General features: G+C 40.3%; 1 protein-coding gene across 3 annotated transcripts in view; it reads left to right on the top strand.

Moving 5' to 3' along the window:
* NAA35 (N-alpha-acetyltransferase 35, NatC auxiliary subunit) overlaps positions 1-16,690 on the top strand; it is a 356,679-nt gene extending 339,989 nt beyond the window's left edge. For all 3 annotated transcript variants that reach the window (XM_033927824.1, XM_033927815.1, XM_033927834.1), the window contains exon 23: positions 15,507-16,690. In XM_033927824.1, the coding sequence (XP_033783715.1) occupies positions 15,507-15,566 (60 nt within the window). In that variant the 3' untranslated portion in view covers positions 15,567-16,690. The remainder of the gene's footprint in view (positions 1-15,506) is intronic.
* The last annotated feature ends 1,513 nt before the right edge of the window (positions 16,691-18,203 follow it).

The raw sequence follows: 18,203 nt of genomic DNA, 5'->3' as shown, positions 1-18,203 counted from the left end.
CAAGCTCAGGTATTTAAATATTTTGGGTTGGCAGGAAGAGAACAGAATTGGCAGGTAGGAAGAAAACGAATTCCATGCCTGCCCACCCATAATCGGCCATCCGGCTACACCTCTGCTTCCAACTACTGCAGCTTGTATGTAATGCTGAAAGTCATAGGTTGGTTTCCTGAAATATGTTTTGTGCTAGCCAGTGTATTCAGATTTCAGTCTTGACTGCAGATAGTAAGCCACACAGTCCATGGTGCCACAGCTTTGGTTTTTGCATTGTATCATCATTTTTAGTGGTCTGGATTAGATTCATCATTTTTGGTTTTAACATCTTGGAGGTTTTAGTATTTTATGTGAAAATTATATACATATATATATATATACAGTGGTGACTCGCATAACGGACGCCTCGCACAGCGAACGCTGCGCACAACGAACTTCAGGTCTTGCTTCCCACAACGAACTTCGTTTCACACAACGAAGTCGCCCGAGCTGCATCCTTCCGCGCAGGCACTGCGCTTAACTGCCCTCTCTCCGCCTGGCTCCCTGTGCAGTGGCGGACCGTCGGCTCGCAGGGGCCCGGCGCCTACTGCTGATGCGTTGGGGGGGGCGGAGCTACTCTCGCCGCTTCTCCGATGCTAGAAAAAAAAAAAACATTGTTGTACAGAAACCAACTGACCTTATTAAATTGACTTTTCTTTCATGCATCTGGCAATTTGTTAAGCTTTGCTCTTGCGTTCTTTTGTATCCGATGCATGCTTACACTTCTGCATTAAAGCTGCCCTGTACTTGAGATACTATATGGTTACAAGGGAGTCAAGTCTGTCTCTCTGTTTTGGGCTCCAGGAGCCAAACAGCAGCTAAACATGATGTTTTCTCAAACATACACTGGGGTGTCAGGGTAGCCTTTGAGATGCTACACAAAAGAAATGCAAAGGAATGACTGTTTTTTTCCAATGGGAGACAATAGAAAGGGCAGCAAGTCAGTGCACCAAATGTAAATTAAAGGATGTAAATGAACAGTTAAGTCCCAGTTTTTGCCGCTGAGACTCTGCCCTCTCTCACTGTAAAATTAGACTCTACTTAGTCTGTCTTTAAATTTAAAAAATGTGTGTTGTTTTAAAAAACAATTATGTTTTTAGATGTATCTAAATAAACATAATAACAAAAAATTTATCTTTTTTTATGTCATCTTAGCATATTTTATGCTGCAGAACGAATTATTTTTTTTAACATGTATTGTTATGGGAAAACGCGTTTCACATAACGAACTTTTCGCATAACAAACTTGCTCCTGGAACGAATTAAGTTCGTTGTGTGAGGCACCACTGTATATATATATGTGAAAATCATTTTTATTGAGCCAATAAAATGAAGACAACGTTCAAAATACAATCCAACTGCCAATGTTACCAACATATCCAAAAAGGAATGACAAGTTGCTAAATACAATTAATCTAATCTAATCCTTAAATTTATATACCATGTCATCTCCTGAAATCAGGAGCTCAACTCAGTTTACATAAAAGTTCAATATATAAGGTATCGGTTCTAATCTAATCTAATCTTTGGTTTATATACTGGGTCATCTCCCAATGGAGCTCAACTCAGTTCACATATAATTAAGACTAGAGTACATACCAGAAAACATAGGAGAAGGAAGAACTATTTAAAAACTAAAGTGCATAAGAAAAATAACTAATATTATCAATTAAACATAAAAATTAATAAAAAAAAGAAACTGGTAACACTCCTTAATACTGTTAACCCAAAACTGTTGAAATAGCATAGTTTTCATCGATTTACAAAAGATTTGAAGAGAAGAGAGTTCTAATATAGCAAGAGATATCATTCCAAATCATTGTAAACATATATGAAAAAGACCTAGAAATATTACCAACAGACTTAATTCCTTTCAACAAAGGAAAGGAAAGTTTATAGTTCTGAGAATTTCGTGAGACAAAGAATTCCATGTTAAAGGGACTATGGGCATGTACGATTTTAAATACCATGTACGATTTTAAATACCATGTACGATTTTAAATATCTTGCAAGCGTATTTAAATCGGATTCCAAAATGGACAGGAAGCCAATGTAAATTTCTCAATAGTGAAAATACATGGTCAAAACTTCTTTTTTCCAAAAATTAATTTAGCTGCTGTATTCTGAATCAGTTATAACTGATTAATATTTCCCTCACTCAAACAGATATAGATGGATTTACAATAATCTAACTGAGCCAGAGTAATGGTTTGCACCAATATAGCAAAGTGTTGTTTGGAAAATAACTGACAAACTTTCCGTCGAGTACAAAGACTGATAAAATATTCTTTTAAAAGAAGCATCTAACATTGAAATGAAAGAGAAGAGTCCAGCAAGATACCCAACACCCTATCTTCAAAAGATCTCCAGAGTACAAAGTTACTGAGGAGGATAAAAGATCAACTTTCAAACTGAACCACAATAATTTTCCTTTAGCCACATTGAGCTTCATTTGACCATGTCACCCACATTTGTAGCCTAGAAATGCTAGAATTTATTTTTGATTCAAGTTTGGTCAGCTTTGGATCTACTTCTAACAAAATGAAAATACCCTTTATTATCTTTAACCCCCCCTATACACCACTCTTTCACTGTACAATAACTCTAAGAAGAAAACTTGACATCCACCGACAAATAAAATGTTTTGGGAATATTTTAACCATTCAAAATCCGACTTCTTTCCAAAAGGTCTCTCTTGTTCTTTGAAAATGATATCCCCCCCGCCCAATGGAAGCTGGAAATGTAGGGTTCCAGGTTTCCTTCCAGACTTGAAATATAGTCATCTTTGCTGCCAGAAGCAGTCAAAATAAGTGATCTGCATGCACCTTTTTCTAAACCTTCTGGGAAACATCCCAACAGACATATATCCAGGGAATTTCTTTGTGAAATTCCTGTCCATTTTTGAATGGTCTCCCAAACGTCTGATCATAAAATAGTTGCCTTTTAATACAATCCCACCATTGATGTTCATAAATACGCACTTTTATCCATGGACAAGCAGGCAGCCTGTTCTCACATGTGGATGACATCATCCACGGAGCCCAATAAGGACAGTGCTAAAAGTGTACTGTCACTTTAAACTTCTTAAGAAGCTTCAAGACTGCCTGCACCGTTCACACGCGAGTGCCTTCTCGCCCGACGTCGCCTTTCAGTTCTTCAGTACTTTTGTTTTCTGCAAAGCGAAGATGTTTTGGGCTTTGTTCAATCGCGTTGTTTTCCCAGTCAACTTAATTTTGGCCTTTTCAGCTTGCTACTTTAATTTTATAATTAACTTTCTTTACTTTCGGGCCTTTAACTCCATTTTTTCAAATTAGGTTTCACTCTCGGTTTGCAACCATTACATTTTTTTTTACCTTGCTGCTGAGATTTTCCTCTGTCGAGGCCTTCTAAAGGGTTCAAAAAGTGCACTCGCCAGCGGCCTATCTCCATCAGTGACCTGCACAACTGGTGCATTCAGTGTCTGGGACTGGAGCACCGAGTAGACACTTGTATCTGGTGCCAACGATACCAACATCAACTCCTCCCTCGATGTCAGACTCAGTTCCTGCATCAGGTAAATCTGCTAAGAAGCCGTCTTCTATATATTCAGCGTAACAGGCATCTTCAACATCGAGTCCCTCGATGTATGCTAAGGGTCAATATCATCGATATCTGTGCAGGCTGTTTGTCCTTCAGGGCATGCTTCCTCATCAAGGTCCCCATCCCTCGACACCCTGCAACACCGATGGTAACAGCTGTTGAGTCAACGGTACCAATGCAGTCCTTCCAGGACCAACTTGAGAAGTTTTTCCAAAAGGAGCTAGCTGTTTAAGCTATACGCGGCACAGGTGCTTGCATCGACTTCCCTGGTACCGGCCCAGCCTGAGCATGGCATATTGAGGCCCCAGGGTACCAAATCTAGCTCTCCAGCTAAACATATGACAGACATTGAGAACCTGCTGTACCAATGCTTGCTCTTCTGAATCCAGGAGAACATCGCACGGTACCGATTCCCATTTATCTCGACTTAAGATCTACATATTCTCAACATTGATCTTCATCTGACTGGTACTGACATCTTTGAAGGGGCTTTTCTCAACGCTCTCAATCATTGTACTCCTCAGACCAAGAAGCATCCATCTCCATCTTCTCCTTCTTATAGATAATCTCCTGGAGTTGGGGATGTTGATTCAGATCATTCTAAACATACCAATACTAATCTTGAATCTACATCTGCTCTAGAGTCGTATGGCATCCCATCAGATCTATTTCCTCCACCACCAAGACGCAGACGTACTCCAGAAGGATTATCTTTCACTAAATTTATCAGACAGATGGGGAAAGCTTTGCCTGTTAAACTGGAGTCAGACATTGAGCCGAGAACAGAGCTCCTTGAGGCTTTAGATTTTGATGAACCTCCTAAAGCGCTTCTAAAATTGCTTCTTCACACTGTACTTAAAGAAGCTATGTTTAAGAACTGGGAGACTCCTCTCACCCTTCCCATAGCTCCAAGGAAAATTGGCACTTTATACAGAATACAATCATGTCTGGGCTTTGTTAAGTCACAATTCCAGCACCAGTCTTTGCTGGTTGAATCCACTCTTAAAAATCCTCCAGTACCAGAGTATATGCTATTGCACCACCAGGATGTGACGGCTACACCATGGATGTGATGGCTACACCGTGGATAAGTTTGGCCGACACTTCATCCAGAACTCTATGTTGACCAACAGAGTTAACATAAGAACATAAGCATCGCCTCTGCCGAGTCAGACCATAGGTCCATCGTGCCCAGCAGTCCGCTCCCGCGGCGGCCCCCCGGGTCGGAACCTGTTAGTGATCTTTTTCATGAGACATTTGGCCTTGTATAGTATCACTCTAACCATACCCCTCAATCCCCCTTTCCTTCAGGAACTCGTCCAGTCCCAATTTGAAGCCCAAAATCATAATCTGCTCAACCACTTCCTCTGGAAGCGCGTTCCAGGTGAAGAAGAACTTCCTAGCATTTGTTCTGAATCTGTCTCCCTTCAGTTTCTTTGAGTACCCTCTTGTTATTGTTGCCCCTGCCAGTCTAAAGAATCTGTCCCTCTCTACCTTCTCTATACCCTTCATGACATTGTAAGTTTCTATCATATCCAATCTTAAGTCTCCGCTTTTCCAGGGAAAAGAGCCCCAGCCTCTCAGCATATGAAAGGTTTTCCATGCCCTTTGTCATTTTTGTTACTCTTCTCTGAACCCTCTCGAGTACTGCCATATCCTTCTTAAGGTACAGCGACCAGTATTGAAACACAATACTCCAGATGCGGGCGCACCATCGGCTGATACAGGGGCAGGATAACTTCCTTGGTTCTGGTGGTGATACCTTTTTGGATAATGCCCAACATTCTGTTCGCCTTCTTGGAGGCCGCTGCGAATTGTGCCACCGGCTTCAATGTTCTATCTACCAAGACCCCCAAGTCCTTCTCTAGGTTGCCTTCCCCCAATACGAACCCCCCCATCGTTTAGTTGTACATCGGGTTTCCTTTCTCTATGTGCAAGACTTTACATTTCTCTACATTGAAGCTCATCTGCCATTTGCCCAATCGCTCAGCTTGTTCAGGTCCCTTTGTAGTTCTTTACATTCCTCAATAGTTCTAACCCTACTGTAGAGTTTTGTGTCGTCCGCGAATTTTATAACTTCGCACTTCGTCCCTGTTTCCAGATCATTAATAAAAATATTGAACAGCAGCGGTCAGTATTTAAAATAAAATCATTTTTCCTACCTTGTCTGGTGATTTCATGAGTCTCTGGTTGCACTTTCTTCTTCTGACTGTGCATCCAATCTTTCTTCCCTTGTTTTAGCCTGTATGCTTCCTCTCCTCCTGACCTCATTCCCCCCCCCCCCAACGTTTTCTTCTTCTCTCCCTGCCCTCTCTTTCTTGCTCTCTTCATGCCCCCTTTCTTTTTTTCTGTTTCTCTTCTTTCCTTCTGTCTCCCTGCCTGCCCTCTTTCTCCCTCCATGCCCTCCCCCAAGCCACTGCTGCTGCCATCGGATAACAGGCCCCCAAAGCCGCCCGCCGCCGGCCAAGCTCTCCTTGCTTCGGGCCCACCAGCATTCCTCTCCCCGACTTCAATTTTGCCGTCGGAGTGGAAGTTCCGCTGGCCAGAACTTCCTCTCCAACCGCAGAATTGACATCGGAGAGAGGAAGGCTGATCGGCCAAAGATCGACCTATTGGGAGAAATGCTGCCGGGTCCTGCCTTTGAGGAAACAGAAAGTAGGCAGGACCTGGCAGCAAGAAGAGCAAATCGCAAGCTTCACTGACCTGTCTCCCGCTTTAGGCCGCGAATGGGGCTCTGACATGTGCTTGCCGGCTTCCCTTCTCTCCACCCCCCCCCCCCCCCGGACATAACTTCCGGTTTCAGAGGGAAGAGAAGGGAAGCCGGTACAAGCACACGTTAGCCCCCGGAGCATAAGTTCTCCAAGCCGTTTTTTTTTTTTTTTTTATGTTGAGCAGCGGCGGCAGCAACAGAATTCAGGAGCGGGCCAGTCAGGAGGGGAAATAAGAGAAGGGAAGAAGGGCACCCGCTCTGCGATCGACTGGGGTCGCCTGAGCGAGCGACCTGTCGATCACGATCGACGTATTGGGCACCCCTGCTGTAGAGCAATTGGTCCTTGACCTGCCTGGGGCATTTCGTGGCCTTCCTAAAGGGGTCCCCACTGGTGTCGTAAAGTGTGTCTCCTTGCTCGCAAATGCATTTTGCAATCCTGGACTGCTTCTGAGCCTCCCTCTTTTTGAAACTAGAGATCTTTGGTGCACCATTTGGCCACAGGGGAGGCAAGAGAGGCGGTTGGTCGCCCTTGTCGATGGTGTAGTTTTCTGCTGGTTTGGAGAGTCTATTTGGCTTCCTTATCTCCCCAATGACGTAGTCTCCTTTTGAATCATCTGGCATAGCTTTGTTGCTGTGCGATGCGCCTGCTGCCGGGTTTGGTCCCTGCAGACACTTTTTTTTTTTGGTGGGGAATCCTCACTGAAGATATTGAAGGTCACAAGAGTACGGGCCTTTGGGATGCGAGAGACCTGTTGGTCCTCTTCTGTCTGTTTCTTTGTGGGGGGGGAGGTTATGCTAGGGGATTTTGCTAGCTGGGTTGGGGTGGAGGGGTGGGGTGGGGTTTCCTACTTATGTTTTAACGGCTACTTATCTGAACTTGCTGTATTGTTGCTGGATGGTTCTTTTGACTTTGCCCTGATCTTGGTTTATTGTTATTTGCATTCACAATAAAAAGATTTAAACATAAAAATGGATGCACATGTCAAGGAGTCAATTATTTTGCTATTAACGTTAGATTTGTTGATGAAAATAATAAAACAATAACTGGTCAATAGAGTAGAGCATCAGCTTCCTAGCCAGTAGTTCTGTGGTTAAATGGGGTATATGTTGCCTTCCTTCAATCAACGTGAAAATACATTAGCATATTAAATACAGAGGAGTCAGAGTCATGGGTACCAGAAACTGAGGAGTCAGATTCGAAAGATTTATCTACCGACTCCACAGCCCTGATACGCGCTTCTAAAACAAAACAATTGACTATACTCTCTAGATCTCAAAGAGTTCTACACACACATTTCCATACTTCTGGACCACAGAAAGTTTCTTCATTTTCGTGTAGTTCATCATCTTCAATACAGAATTCCTCATTTCAACCTCGCTTCATCTCCAAGAGTATTCACAAAGTGCCTAATGGCAGTAATAGCAGCAGCAGCAACCCTGCGTTCCTACTGGTTTCAAGTGTTTCCTTATCTAGATGATTTGTTGATAAAAGCTGCATCACCTCAAGCAGTGCACTCAGCTACACAAGTTGACCAGATCAGCTCAATGGAACTCAGCATCTCAGTAGTCTCAGGCCACAGTTCCCTTATCCTAACAGATCAAAGTCACCTTGCCTCTTCGTCAATCTCTTCAATGATAGTTGAAACCAACAGATCTCTCCTGAAGTTTGCTCTTTCACATCTCTCCACATCAGAGAGTACTTACAACAGACGCCTCCAGGTATGCATGGGGAGCTCACCAGGACAGCCTCCAGGACTGTAGTCTGCTTGAGAGAAAGCATTTCATAATCAACCTGTTAGAACTGCGAGCTAGTCACAATGCTCTCAAGATGTTTCAGGATCGTCTTTCCAATCAAGTCCTCCTTGTTCGAACAGACAAGTCGCAATATACTACATCAACAAACAAAGGGGAACGGGCTCTCTTGTCGAGAAGCCATAAACCTTTGGAACTGGTGCAAGGAAAACAGAATACTCTGGCTGACAAGCTCAGCAGATTTCTTCAATCGCACGAGTGGGCTCTCAACTCAAGTCTTGCGCCACATCTTCTTGCTTTGGGGGATTCCTCAGATAGACCTCTTTTGTGTCTCCCCACAATCACAAGTTACCTCAATTCTGCTCCAGACAGTTCTCTCCTCGTCATCTGGATGTGTTTTCTGGACTGGTCATACAAATTTCTGTATTCGTTTCCACTAATCCCTCTAGTTCTGAAAATGCTAGTCAAACTCAAACAAGATTCAGTTACCATGATTCTCATAGCTCCTTGGTGGCCCAGACAACCTTGGTTTTTCCTTCTACTTCAACTGACTGTCAAGGATCCAATTCCATTATAGATCTTTCCATCTCTACTCACTCAGAGTCAAGGTTCTCTTTTGCATCCCAATCTGCAATCTCTGCATCTAACAGCTTGGTACCTCTCAACCTGACTTCAGCAGATTTCAGTCTTTCTGACCCAATACAAGCCATTATAGCTACTTCCAGAAAGCCTTCTACTCAGCAATGCTATCAATTCAAGTTGACATGCTTCTCTTTGTGGTGTAATCTCCATAACCTGGATCCATCAATATCTTCTATTCCTTCAGTATTGGACTATCTTCTTCATTTATCCAACTTGGGACTTAAGACCACTTTGGTTAGAGTTCACCTCGGTGCTATTGGTGCTTATCATGCTCCTTTAAACCTCTGGCCACTCATCCGCTTGTTTCCTGGTTTATGAAAGGACTCGAACTCAAAACCTCCACTAAAACCACCTCCTGTTATCTGGGATCTCAATATTGTTCTTACCAGTCTGATGAAGCTACTATTTGAACCATTGGCAACTACTCATCTTAAGCTTCTCACTTGGAAAAGTGATCTTCTTGATCTTTGTCACTTTCTGCTTGTCGAACGAATGAACTACAGGCATTGGATTGTGATCTACCATTTACAGTATTTCAATCCAATCTTTAGTTTTATATACCAATTCATCCCTTACAAGAAGGGCTTGACTTGGTTAACAAAATTTCCTAAATTTCATCAGGATAAAGTGGTTCTTATAACTCATCCTAAATTTCTTCCAAAAGTAGTCATGCAATTTCACCTGAAATTCTGAATCAATCCATTGTACTTCCTGTTTTCTTTCCAAAGCCTCATTCTCACCCTGAAGAAACCACTCAAGTCTTCATCTCAATTGTTCATCTCTATTAATCCTAACAGTTTGGGTCTGCCTGTAACCAAATAAACTACAGTATTTCCACATGGTTAGTGGCCTACATTTCTTTTTGCTCTGCTCAGGCTGGGCTGCAGCTCGAGGGTCATGTTACAGCACACAAGATCTTAGCTTTGACAGCATCGATAGCTTTTTTGCATTCCACTCCTGTTGAAGATATTTGCAAAGCAGCTACTTGGTCCTCAGTTAACACATTTACATTTCACTACTGTCTAGAATCCTATTCCAGACGAGATGGTAGTTTCGGCCAAGCAGTTTTACTGAATTTATTTTCTTCTCAATGGCCAACTCTTCCACCATCCTATTTAGTAAGCTAGGGAGTCCTACATGTGAGAATATGCTGCCTACTTGTCCAAGAATAAGGCACAGTTACCGTAACAGATGTTATCTGAGGACAGCAGGCAGATATTCTCACCTCCCTCCCACCTCCCCTGGTTGACTTCTTAGCTTGCTTGAAGAAGTCATCCCAAACTTTTTATCATTTCCGTCACCCTTCTCTGTACCTTTTCTAATTCCACTATATCTTTTTTGAGATACAGCATCCAGAACGGTACACAGTATTCAAGTAGTGGCTGTACCATAGTGCGATATAAGGGCATTATAACATTTTCATCTTTGTTTTCCATTCCTTTCCTGATAATTCATAATATTCTATTTGCTTTCTTAGCTGCTGCCGCACATTGACCTGAGGGTTTCAACTTTTTGCTATAATTCATTCCTCTGCTATTTCTTTAGATATTATTCCCAATATTTGTCACAGTGGAAGGAGGTTTTGATTCCTTTCATTGTTCATTTAATGAATTCAACACTGAAGAGGCGATGGGTACCTACTCAATTGTAAAAGGCAGATTATGCCTATTCCAAAAGTTGAGAAAGGAGAAAATAGTATGTACAAATCAATCTGAAATTTTTTTGTTGACAAAAATTCTGGAAAAAGTGGTACAGTATTGAATCAGTTATCTGAATATGTAGACGGAAATAGGTTGTTGCATAGTAGGCAATCTGGATACCAAGAGCACCATAGTACACAATCACTATTGATTGATTTTGTAAATAGTATCCTAGTAAAAGCTGACCAAGGTTATGATGTGTTAGGGGTTCAATTAGATTTAACAACAGTGTTTGATACAATATCACATTGAAAGCTTCTTGGCTTTCTTAAGGAGGTGGGATTGGGGGTCCACTGTTTTAGCTTGGTTTCATTCTTACTTGAAAGACAGGTGTTAAATGGGATGGATAGTTGTCCAGTGATAGAAGTTTAGAGAGAGAGAGGGGTCCTTCAGGGTTCATCATTATCTCCCCTATTGATCAATTTGTATTTGGCTCCATTAGCTGCACTTTTGGCAATTTGGATTATCAAGTTCCATTTATCTTTCAGTTGATATCCAGCTGGTTTTTGTGAAAGAAAATCAAGAAATGGTGTTGAATGAGATTAATGAAAAATTAGAGAAATTGTATGAGTGGTTTGGAGAGCATGATTTAGTGCTGAATGTGAAAAAAATCAGTAGCAATGTGGGCATCGCCTTAAAATAATGACGTGAATTTGATATTGGTAGAAAAAATTAAGACCTTGAGGATTCATTGTGATAGTTCTTTGGATTTTAAATCTCAAATAAGTATGATGTTCAAGGGTTGCTTTTTTCATTTGCGGTTTATTAAACAAGACCATTTTTTAATTAATCTAATTTGGTAAAGAATGTGCATACTTTAATAACTAGTTGATTAGATTATTGCAGTTCCCTTATAAAATGGATTAAGAACTGTTTAGCAAGATTGCAAAGTACTGCTGCTAAAGTGATAATTGGAAAAAAGAAATCAGATCATGTTACACCTATTTTAGTTAATTTGCATTGCTTGCCTATTACAGGACAAATGATTTAAAATTTTGTTTGGTGTTTAAAGCTTTGAAGTGGAATGTCCCAGAGTATTTGTCAGATAAATTGAGTAAATATGTTCCAACACATGTTCTACATTCATCTCAAAAGAATTTTATTCAATTGCCTCGATGGAAAGTTACTTAGGTTTTCATAAGCTATTGAAAATGTGGCTTTTACTGAAAACTTTTATATTGTGGAATGACATAGATAGTAAGGAGAGTCAGACTGCTATGGCTAACAGCTGTTTATTGAGGTCTTGTGTATTTGATGATGAGGGTTGCAATTAGATAGATGACTTATATTTGGGGTGGGTCCTTTGGATGTAATGGTATAATTAGTATAATTATTGTTATAGCACAGTGAAATGTTAGTTTGTAACTTGTTATAATGAACTGTTTTTTAACAGTATATTGTATTATGTATTAAAATCAAATCAAACTTCTGTTGCAAAGACAAAGGATTCTGTACTGAAGCTGTAGTTGTGAAGTTTGCAGGAGAGTGTCACTCATATCTTTCAACTCCTCCCTTTCACTAGTGGAGAATAGCTCCCTCTTCAGTTACTTTCTGCAAGTGAACTGAGAATGTGTGATGTGATATGCTCCGTGTCATTTTATTATTTTTGGATCTTTTTGTCGATTGTTTCTTTTTTTCTGCATGGCTTCAGTGCCTGGAGATTCCCTTGTTAGGCTTACTCCACCAGGGAAAGGATGCAGACCTGCAAGGGCGAGCTGCTGCTCACAGGTCTATCTCTTGTAGTACCTGCGGAGCCAGTTTTCTTTGTCATCCATCAAAAGCTCGGGGGTCTGTTGCCCTGGGAGCTTGCTCACTTGGTGTTTTATCAGAGGCTTGAGTGCAGGCTGCTTGGCCCCTGTGTAATAACCCTTTGGGAATCAAGGAGCCCCCCTTCGATGTACTGCATAGATTTTTGGGGTTTGGAATTCTTGGGCAGAGTCTTCCTAACCAGCAGCCAGAAATTTCCAGTTGTGGATTCATTTCAACAGTCTCTGAGGCAGAAAATCTTTCCCTACAGGCAGGCTACTGCAAGCTGACTGTCACCAGAAGCCACAGTGAGTACTACCGTTTATTCCGTATGGGTAAAATCGGGGTGTGGGTCAGTAAAATGTAGATCCGGGGAATTCTGAGGTTAGAGTTAGGTTCCCCACCTCCTAAACACCTTTTTTGACATTTATTTGAATTTCAGGAAAGCTTCCATGGGCTGTTTTTTGTGTAATTTTTCTAGTGGTGGCCATCTTGGATTTTTATCAATCTTTTTTTTCAAAGTTTTGTCTGCCTCAAAACTCCTCATTTAGCTCAAGGATCATCTGCAGTGGATTCCTTAGGCCAATCTGCCCCTATTCCATACCTTTTTTTGTGTAGCTTTGTCTTCAGACAAGCAGCCATATTCTGTGTGCCGCAGCCTCCTTAGTCCTCTAAGGTGGGAGAAACCCAAAAAGCCCAGCCAACAGCAAAGAGATCCCATTCAGAAGCCGTATGCAACGAGGGTACGAAAAGCGCATGGAGGTCCAACTACCCCAGTCAGGGGTCCTCAGGGCCACCTATCCAGGGATTTTCAGACTTTGTCAGTCTCTTGTGGGAAGTCTATTTGGTTGGCCCGGGGAGCACAACAGCTCTGGTAAAGGGAAAATTCTGTCCAAAGAGGCTTCCTTGCCTTGGAATATGTTGGCTCTAAGCGTCAGTGACCATTCAGAGCAGGACTAGGAGGACTGGAAGTTCCTTTCCATGTCTTTATTATCTCAAAGATCCACTGTGTCCTTGGATGAATTAGGGTCTCTGTCTGGAGTCAGAGGTTACTATTTGTCATGACCAGATACATGCACCATTTTTGTTTTGTAGTGAAGCCTGGAATGCCCTGATTTAGCTTCAGCGAAACGCTGGCTGGCCATCATCGGCTATGGCTGAACTGATTGATTTTGAGCAATTTTTGAGTTGCTGTGTTTATTCTACAGTTCTATTCCATAGTTCTGTGACAGTGGTGCTGCAAGAGTACAAGTTCTTGATTTGAATAATGTTATAAACCAACATTGAGCTTGCATTTTTGAAGGATTGAACATTTACAAAAGTACACTATTGGAATAGCACCGTGAGTTTTTATTTTGAGCTCTTTATTTGAAGTACATCTGGGATAGTTTACAGCAAGAGCAGTCGCAGTGTTTGCATGTATAAAATTTAAATAACAGTTAAAGAGGCAGCGCATAGATTGCTCCATTCAGCAACGCACAATTAAAGGTGTTTGGTTAGGAAGAGGTTTTTTATGCCAATGAGATATCTCCTTGTGTATTGCTTGCCTGCATGCTAACTTGCTCGCAGTAAAATTGAGTCTAAGGCTTTTTCCTCCTTCTTAAACAAACCTAGTTGCTTGTGAGATGAATGTGTTTAGACTTTAGAGCAATCCTTTTGACAGGAAGGTTTGTAAATTCCACAGGGGTTTGTTGGAGAGTTAAATAGTGGGGTTCCCCAGGGGGTCTGTTGCTTTTTTAACATTTATCAATGATCTAGAAATGGGAATAACTAGTGAGATAATTACATTTGCTGATGACACTAAGTTGTTAAATCGCAAGAGGATTGTGAAAAATTGCAAGAGGACCTTGTGAGACTAGAATCCTAGGCGTCAAAATGGCATATAACGTTTAATGTGATGCATGTGGAAAAGAGAAACCTGAACTATAGCTATGTAATGTTGGGTTCTGTGTTAGGAGTTACTGCCCAAGAAAAGGATCTAGGTGTCATTGTTAAGGATATGTTGAAACCCTCGGCTCAATGTGTGACAGCTGCTAAGAAATCAAATAGAATGATAGGCATTATCAGGAAAGGAATGGAAAACAAAGATGAAAATGTTATAATGCCCTTGTATCACTCTATGGTATGGCCGCATCTCGAATATTGTATGTAGTTCTGGTCACCTTATCTCAAAAAAAGATATAGCAGAATTAAAAAAGGTACAGAGAAGGGTGATAAAAGGGATGGCATAACTTCCCTATGAGAGGCTAAAGCGCCAAGGTCTCTTCAGCTTGGAGAAGAGACTGCTCATGGGTGATTCAGTAGAGGTCTATAAAATGATGAGTGGAGTGTAAAGGGTAGATGTGAATCGCTTGTTCACTCTTTCCAAAATATTAGGACTAGGGGACATGTGATGAAGCTACTAAGTAGTAGATTTAAAACAAATCGGAGAGAATATTTCTTTACACAACATGTAATTAAACTCTGGAATTTGTTGCTGGAGATTTTGGTGAAATAAGTTAGCTTAGCAGGGTTTAAAAAAAGGTTTGGATAGTTTCCTAAAAGAGAAGTCCATAGGCCATTATTGAAATGGCTTGAAAAAGGTTTGGATAGTTTCCTAAAAGAGAAGTCCATAGGCCATTATTGAAATGGCTTGGGGAAATCCACTGCTTATTCCTCGGATAAGCAGCATAGAATCTGTTTTGCTATTTGGGATCTAGCTAGGTACTTGGGACCTGGGTTGGCCAGTGTTGGAAAATCCTCCACTTGTACACTATTTTCCAAACCATGGACTGGCTAATGTCAAATTCTTTCGAGATCTTTTTAAATCCCTTACTAGACTTATAAGCTGCTACAGTCTTATTTTTGAAGGCCTTGGACAGCTCTTTTGATCTCACCATGGTGTTCACTCTCACTGCAGCAGTCATGAGCACACCAAACTAAATGTCTGAGGTTTAAGTAGGACAAACCTCCTTCAAAATGCTGAGTAACAATGTTCTAATCATGTGCACCTGATATGATACACCTATGTGTGATTTGAGCCTCTTTAAGTGGGAGGATATGTGGTGGTGTCCTAATTTATTCCTCAGAATACACATTTTTGTGGAAATTTTGTTTCATGAGTAAATCAAGGAAAATGTTTGTTGTTTACCTGCAATTACATCACTTTCTTTTCCAGAGATTTAAAAAAAATAAAAGATTTGGCATTGATATGTGAACATTTCTTAAGAAAGAACTGAATATTTCATGGGGTGTCCTAATTTTTTTCACATGACTATAGTTATATACTAGTGCTTCCATTAAATTAATCTATATCATGTGTGTGTTAGAAAAGAATGTAAGCTTGATTTTCTTTTTCTTTTTTGCAGGTTCCTCCAGAATTTGATTTGTCTTCTCATAAATATTTCCCCATTGTGAAGCTGGTTTAGAAAGAGCTGAATACCGATGGATGGATTTGATTTCAGGATAATTGCCCTAGGATGAATTTCCTTTTTTTTCCCAGAAAAAAATTTTAGGGGATGCTGTTAATAGATTGAATTCTTTTATGATGGTTTTCAATGATGCTGGATTTGGTCTTGTTGCAAGTGTTGTCATATAACTCATTTTCATGAATGGACTCTAAATGAAATTGCTGTTATGGAGAAATGAATAATCTTTGAAAATGTGCCACCCAATTTATTGGCTTAGCAAAATTAACTGAAATTTGTGCATTGTTTTAAGTTTCACAACTTAAGAGGATTTTTTTCTAGTTTTATACTTAATTGTATAAATCGAAAAAAGGTGTATAAGTTATTTGCTGAAAAGTAAAATTAGTATCATTTATTGACTATAAATTACAGACTGACATGAGTTTTTGGTGTACCTTTTTGCTCTAGGCAGCGCACTGTTGAGATAAACCAGCAGAGGACAGAGATATTCTTTATGTAAATGTTTTTTTGTTTGTTTTAACTTTTATTTGACATTAAAGAGTAGTAAATGGCCAATAAAGAAGGCAATAATGGATTATTTACAACTAGTGATCTATTAAAATCCAGATTATTTGTGGCACAATAGTGTTCTTCATATCAGGTCTGTCCAGAAGTTTTTGTCAATAGGCAGGTAAAAGTCTTTCTGCTGTCTGCCCCTGTGCTTTGTATGCATGACGGAGCCTGGATATACTTCCTTAATCTGGTAATAAACTCAACTGTTGCAAGGTTATTTGTAACAGTTTATGCTGCAACAATCCTTCCATAATGAAAGTGGATAGTAGTTGTCTATTTCTTGAACAAAAGTCATACACAGTGACGCAGTGTGTGAAACTTAAGGGATCCATCTTGCCAAAACCTGTTTAGTGTTTCAGCATTTCAAAGCCATTATAGCTTGTGAGTAGAGAACTTCTTAATTGATAGAGAAGCTTAAGAGATTAAATGGTTTCTGTTTGAAATTGTAGTAGTAAAAATATTTAAAAAAAAGTTACAGCTGTTAGTAATAAGCAAAGGTAAATGTAAAATAAAATGAGAGAAAAAGCCTAAACCTATTTGTTGTATTTTGTTGTAATAAAGCTGCCTCACCAATGTAATAAGAATAATCTTATGCAGTGTTATTCATCCAGAGGAAGAACGGGTTTAAGCCTATGAAAATTGACCAGAACAGATGATGTTTAACACACAGAGACCCTGAAATTTAATTTGTGATAGATACATTTACTCAATAAATACAAAACAATTTTCTATTGATTTCCATATGAAATTAGATTGAAGAATAGTGTTGAAAATTCACACCTGCCTGAATTTTGTAAAGTCAACTGCATAGCTACAGTGATGTGAAAAAGTTCTTGCACCTTCCCGATTTCCCCTAGTAATGCATATGTCACACGGAATGATTGATCTTTAAACAAAATGTAATATTAGATAAAAGGAACATGAATATACCCATAATGCAGTTTATATTATTTCATTTATTTAAAGAACAGAGTTATCTGACATCCATGTTAAAAAGTAACTGCCCCCTAAATTTAACTGATTGCACTACCTTTAGAAGCAATAATTGCAACCAAACACTTCCTATATATACCAGAACCAGCAGGAAATCAGACCAATGGTTTGATAATGAATTACTCCAACTCAAAAGACAGTGTAGAAGATTAGAAAGAAAATGGAGAAAAAAGAACCAAGATCAAACAAAAACCGACTGGAAAAAAATCAACAAACAATACAAAAATCTACTAAAAGATAAGAGGAAAAGCTACTATACTAATCTCATAGGCACGGAAACCCAAGATTCCAAAAAAATATTCCAAATCCTGAAAGAATTAACAGACACCAAACCATACACTACCACCACGAACACACCTCCACCATCACCCACCCTCTTAGCAGAACACTTCAAGAACAAAATCACCAACACCAGAGCCACACTCATCCTTAACCCATCCCATCAAAATCCAATCACAATCCACCCTACAGGAAAAGAGGCAATCGCAGCAGACAGAATTTGGACTCAATTCCCTAACATACAATGGTCAGAATTCAACAAATTCTACAAAAAATACAGCCATGCCTCCTGTGACCTCAACCATTGCCCCTCATATCTCCTCACCACCTCTAGTGTAAAATTCCGCACCATAACTCTACAATGGATCCAATTCACGCTCACAGAAGGCACATTCCCTGCTGACCTCAGCGAAATTGTCATCACCCCAATCCAAAAAGACCCAAAAGCACCACAAAACCTCCCATCTAACTTTAGACCTATAGCCTCAATTCCGCTTTATGTCAAAATTATAGAAGGCCTAGTAGCCAAACTCCTCACCAATTACATAGAGGACCATAACCTACTCCACCCCATGCAATCAGGCTTCAGAACAAACTTCAGCACAGAGACACTACTAGGCTCCCTTATGGATACCGTCAGACAACAACTTAGTACAGGGAAAAAAATGCTACTCATACAACTGGACCTATCGGCGGCATTCGACCTAGTAGACCACAACATCCTTCTACAGATCTTAGATGCAATAGGCATCTCAGATAAAGTATACTCCTGGTTTGAAGGATTCCTAAAACTCAGAACCTACAGTGTAAAAT

Source organism: Geotrypetes seraphini, chromosome 1, assembly GCF_902459505.1.
Source record: "Geotrypetes seraphini chromosome 1, aGeoSer1.1, whole genome shotgun sequence".
Taxonomy (NCBI): Eukaryota; Metazoa; Chordata; class Amphibia; order Gymnophiona; family Dermophiidae; genus Geotrypetes; species Geotrypetes seraphini.
The sequence above is the reverse complement of the archived record's forward strand: the minus strand, read 5'-3'. Positions and strand labels throughout refer to the sequence as shown.